This window comes from Parasteatoda tepidariorum, chromosome 10, assembly GCF_043381705.1.
Source record: "Parasteatoda tepidariorum isolate YZ-2023 chromosome 10, CAS_Ptep_4.0, whole genome shotgun sequence".
NCBI classification, from domain to species: domain Eukaryota; kingdom Metazoa; phylum Arthropoda; class Arachnida; order Araneae; family Theridiidae; genus Parasteatoda; species Parasteatoda tepidariorum.
The window spans coordinates 73612638-73618567 of NC_092213.1; the positions used below are offsets into that span (position 1 = coordinate 73612638).

At 32.6% G+C, this 5930-nt stretch overlaps 1 protein-coding gene across 1 annotated transcript in view; it reads right to left on the reverse strand.

The window, feature by feature from the left end:
* Nucleotides 1-926: 926 nt before the first annotated feature.
* Nucleotides 927-5930, reverse strand: part of LOC107446645 (synaptic vesicular amine transporter-like) — a 46773-nt gene continuing 41769 nt past the window's right edge. The window contains exons 12-14 of the mRNA XM_071187019.1: nucleotides 5220-5283; nucleotides 3106-3225; nucleotides 927-1111 (exon numbers count right to left, since the gene is read on the reverse strand). Of these exons, the coding sequence (XP_071043120.1) occupies nucleotides 927-1111; nucleotides 3106-3225; nucleotides 5220-5283 (369 nt within the window). The remainder of the gene's footprint in view (nucleotides 1112-3105; nucleotides 3226-5219; nucleotides 5284-5930) is intronic.

The following is a 5930-nucleotide window of genomic DNA, read 5'->3' on the forward strand; positions in this document are numbered from 1 at the left end:
GAACTCCTCCAGACTGAAAATCTGGGGCTGTCTGCTGCTATGGTAACAAATGAAAGCACAATTCTAATGGGGGTGCAATGGAGGAATAAAGGTGTCGATTGGTTTATTCCCGATGGCCTATACCAAGATGAAGACAAATCTATCTACCCACTCCTCTATTTGAAGTGACTTTTCCTCGTAACCATGGTACCTGCCACGACGCGAGACTGATGCCTGGGGAAGTTCTCCTGAAAGCCGCACTATACATTAGCTACTATAACAGCAACAACAACTGCAGCGTAACATTCAGCAAGACAATCATTAGACAGGCCACACACGGTAGAAAGAGGCATACAATTGGCGAATTCCTTTACTTTTGCGTCAGGATGCGCAGAGGTGATGTGCGCATGATAATGCAAAAGTATTGGAATCGATCTTTCATATGTCTTTTACTTGTCGCTTGCCTCTTCTGTGTGAAACCTGCCTAATGGCACGCAAAGGATAAGCAATGTTGGTATAATGAAGAAAATGGTGAAATAATTCAGGAAAATTTCTTCATCTTAAGTTGCGCGATAAATCCAACATTTTATTTCTTTGAAATACAAACTCTGATGTTTACTAGATTTAAAAAAAAAATAGTAAAAAAGTTTTGTTGACATCGATATAAGTCAACCATGGTGCTCATTCTGATGCACCNAATTAAAAAAAATTAAATAAATAACAACAATTTTGCAAAAACATTAAAGAACATAAGAATATTATTCAATAAAATTTTAAGTTACTTTAAATTTTCGATTTCCTAAAAATGTACTTTTAAATCGTTACTTTTTTTGTTTAGTACTTGCACTTTTACTTGTACTTTTTACTCGTTACTTTTTAAAATAAGAACTTTTTACTTTTCACTCGTTACTTTTTTTGAAAATACTTGTACTCTTACTCGTTACTTTTTAAAAGTAACGTTGCCATATATGAATAGGACGAAGCAAAAACAACAGTACCGTGCATTCTCCAAGTACTGGTGTATTTTTCAAAAAGTAGCAAAATGGACTAAATATTAAATTAAGAGTTCCAGTAAGCTTCATAACAAAGGAAAATCCATATTCTTTCACTAAGTAGCCACCAAAAAGGGGACCTGCAAACATAAAAATGAATAATTATTTCTCAACAAATTATGTTTACGAACTATTTTACTCCTACACCAAAGAAAATAAAAAATGCTACAGATTAAGTAGCTAATTAAAGTAAGTTCATAATTCTTTGTCGGTGGAATAGTTCCCGAGAAATTGAACTTCAAAAGTGGAATTTTTCAAATTTGGATTTCTGTGGAACTATTTGACCGATTTCGCTCAAATTTTATATTTAGCCATGTAAAATTACATTCTTTAAAATGATTTAAAAATCTATGTACCTTATTATTCAAAATTTTTTCGACTGTTATTAAACAAAATAATAAAAATACTTACTTAAAGACATTTTCGGCGAAGAATTATCTTTGGATAAATGAAATTTCTAATTGTGTGTAAAAAGTTTTCAATTCGCTTTAAAAGTTCTCGGGATATAACGAAGTAATAAAAAGTAACATTAACATTAGTAGGTCCAAACTTTGGACTACTCTCCTGACCGAACTATTAGGAAAATATTTCCCAAATTGAGGCTGCCTCCTATAATTTGAGTGTCAGAATTCCGAATCCGTCCAAAAAAGGCATGTTTAGTCAGAGAAAGTACGTTTTTGTGTCTATTATCATAACTAAAATATCACTTGCACTAATTAATTAGCATATTTGAGGTCATTCCCAACCAAACCATTAAGATTAAATCCTAGAGCATGAAGATCCAATCTTTAGATCAAAAGTTATTCAGGAGGTTCCTTTTATTTTTTACGTACTGTACATATTTGGAGAACTCTGCTCTTAAATAGGGGAAAAAATGCAAACTTACCAAAAAAAAGTTAAAATCCTATATCAACGACACTCAGGAAGAAAATCTCCATTAACAATCAAAAAAGAATTTTCATGCTTTGGGTTTGTATCATTTTCCCCAGTATAATATCAATTTATTTGCCTTTTGTAGCCAGGAGAATATTTACGAATTTTACACAATTTAAATCAGAAAAAAAATCAGTACTGGATTATGACCCTAAAATCTTAAAAAAATCAATGTAAGCAATTTTAACCAATGATTTTCAATAAAAAATCAGAGTAATAAATACCGGGAAGTATCTTAGCTTTTTTTTAAAAAAAAACATTTATTTAAAGAACGCCGAGAAAGGGCATACCTATAAATGAACCCTTATCCAAAGAAAAAATATTATGAAATACCATGCAATCATTATCTTTTCTCAAATGCAAAAGATTCGAAAAAATCCACCTTCTTAAGCTTGGAATTTGAAGGAATCTTACTTTTGTAATCCTGTTGCCATTATCAAACTAAATTATCAGCATATACAGTGTGACTTAGAGGAGAACTCCTCCAAACTGAAAGTCTGGGGCCGTCTGCTGCTATGGTAACAAATGAAAGCACAATTCTAATGGGGGTGCAATTGAGGAATAAAGGTGTTGATTGGTTTACTCCCGCTGGCCTATACCAAGATGAAGACAAAACTATTCACCCCACTCCTCTATTTGAAGTGAATTTTCCTCGTAACCATGGTTACTGTCACGACGCGAGACTGATGCCTGGAGAAGTTCTCCTGAAAGCCGAACTATACATTAGCTACTGTAACAGAAATTACAATAGCAACAACTGCTGTGTAACATTCAGCAAGACAATCATTGGACAGGCTATACACAGTAAGAGTGGCATGCAATTGGCGATTTCCTATGCCTTTGAGTCAGGATGCGCAGAGGTGATGTGCGCATGCTATTGCAAAAGTATTGGAATCGATCTTTCGCATGTCTCTTACTTACCGCTTGCCTCCTCTATGTCTAACCTACTTAAATACAAGCAAAGGATAATCAATGTTGGTATAATGAAGAAAATGGTGAAATAATTTATGAGAATTTCTTCATCTTAAGTTGCGCGATAGATCTAACATTTTATTGCCTTAAACTCTGATGTTTACTAGATTTTTAAGAAAAAAATAGTAAAAAAATATAAGTCAACCATGGTGCTCATTCTGATACTTACCAACTGAATATGCAAGACAAACTGCAACTTGAGCGACAGCGTAGATAGTACCATACAAAGCAACGTGTCTTGAATCTACTAAATAAGCAAGTAAAGGCATCAGAGAAGCATCAACAATACCTGAAAATATTACACCCATTCAATTTACTTACTAAATTATATTTATTATTCGGTTAGTATAATATGCATTTGAGTAGGACCTTTTAAATTTTTTTTTCTTAAGAAAGGTTGTTTAATCTAAAAAGTAATAATAATATTCCCTCTTCACTTATGAAAATTTTAATTCTAGAAATAATGAAATTAAAAGTAAAAAAAAGGAAGAAGAAAAACGGACCAAATCAGGTTAACAATATAATTTTATTTCCTTCCTTGATATTATAAATCTAATTTTTAAAAAGTTCGTTTAATTTCTTTCTCATTCTTTCAATTAATTTGAAACTTCTTAATGTGCTTTGTTTTATTGCAGGTGTTTTAAAAATATATCATGATGACCCCTTTTATTATAAATATAGTCATTGTCTGATTAAAGACTTAATTCCTTTCAATATATATATATAGGAAATAACAGTCGATATGTTTCAAGTGCTCAAAAATAGTCCCCCATTTTCAAGACAAGACATGAATGCCATACTCTTCAGTGAACAGGAAATGCTTTTCCGGTATTTGTAAAAAAGTGCATAATCTCCATTTTTTAATGTGTTAGATTTCATAAACGGAAAAATAGTAATGTTTTCTTACGATTGTCTTTTCTAAAATATTTACTAATTACAAATTAAATTAATACTTAACCATAACATTTATGGCCTATTGCACTAATGGTCTATTGGCGACGTTCTGGGATCTGAAAACATTACTGGTGCTTACGTATACAACACTACCACAATTTAGACCGTAGGGCACAATGGTGTAAGTAATCACCCGGCTTCCGTACCAAGCTCCCCGATCACCCTACCATGCGTGGACGTTACTGGCTCAGGAACTATCAGGGACATTATATTAAAGTTGATTTCTGAAGCGCAAATACTAAATCAGAGAAAGTGCTGATTGATCAGACATCCAGCCTTTAGCACAGCGAATCGAACCCCAAAACAGGACTCATTACATTTAGAAAAACATTTTGAATTTGGAAATATAGATGGCAGCATTATCAAGCATGCGTTTCAAAATATTCATAATTTTTTTAAAGGAAAAGTGAATAAGTAATTATTTATTCCGCAAAAGCAGAGCTTCATAACCGTCATTGAACAGCCAACTCAATTTTGGGTCTACGACTACTAATGTTTAACTCCGTAGCCTTGTAATTTTGAACCTAATCTAGAAGACAAGGGAACTCCTGGATCAAATACTGGGAGAAATTTGCCTTCATTGAGGACTTTTTGGTGGAACTAATCCACATTTGCGTTACATGGTTAAGGAAAATATGAAAACCTCCCACGGTTAGCCTGACGGCAAGGGGACTTTAACCCATGATCCGTCTACCATTGAGGATAATTTACGTCAGCACTTTGGTCGGTACGGAATTCGCATCTACCGGCCATCGTTGGAATTCGAATCCGGTTTCGAAATTAACAATTTTTTTTCATCAAATATTTTGGAAGATTTTACAAGGCAAAACTGTTACCACAATTTGAAAGATCACGCTTGAATCTTTCAGAAATGGAAACTTTTTTTTTCATGTAAAATTCAGGTGAACCAAAATGAGTGCAGAGAGTTGAAAGCTGATTTCCTTTTTCAATACCCATATAATTAAAAAAGCATTCTTATAATAAATGACGCCAAGCATGAAAAATGATTTTAAAAGCGTTATATAAGGTTAAAAGTTCCAACGCTCATTTCGGTAAATTCAAACTTTGCATGGGTGAAAATGACATCATTTCTAAAAGCATGACCTTATAAATTATGCCAGTAGTTTTGACATCTAAAATCTTACAAAGCATTTGTTGCTGTAAGAAAGATTATTTACATAAAATTAGCATAAAAGTGTTTCCGTTTTTTTTAAATTTTATTTATTTATTTAATTTTTTTTAATTAATCCCTGCAATATTCTTGTGTGATAAAGTGTTTATAAAAGAGAACACAGGTGGTCGGGGAATTCTTTTCAAAATGAAACTTACCTATTCCAAGTCCTAAACCAAAATGAGGTATCACAAGCTCTAGAATATGGGTGGTAAGAGGAATCTATGGAAACAACGAAAAAGGAGTTGCTATTTTCAGTTTAAAAAACAAATCGACATGATTTGTTAAAATAATAAATATTATTTGTACAAAGAACAAGATAGACAAAAGAAAGATAAGATATTTTTACCCATTGGCAAAATGAGTCTTGGTTTGGATTTGATGGCGTTCACGCACTTTTTAACTGCATTCTGGAGTAATGGTAAACAGTGCGCATGCGTCGTCATTGCATGCGTTGCTATGGCGACCGCTGTTGTTTTTCTTTTAATTTTCTCCAGCTGTCAATTTTAATGTAGTTACATAATAATAATTTAAAATCTATATATATATTTCTCCTACACGGCGATAAAAAAAGCCTCATTACAACTCCCCGAATGGCAACGCTAGAAAATCGACCAATCATTGCGGCTAAGAATGTCTCATGGTGAGATGACTCAACATATAGCGCTTCTAAAAACGGAAATAACCAGAGTGTAAAATATTATGTGCTTATGCGCAACGTATTTTTTGTTAAATAATTTATTTATTATATATCAGCTTATAGATGGTAACGAGAAGAGTTTTGTGGTTGCTATGGTGACTATTTAGAATGAATTTTTTTTTTTTTTTTTTTTTTTTTTTTTTTTTTTTTTTTTTTTTTTTTTTTTTTT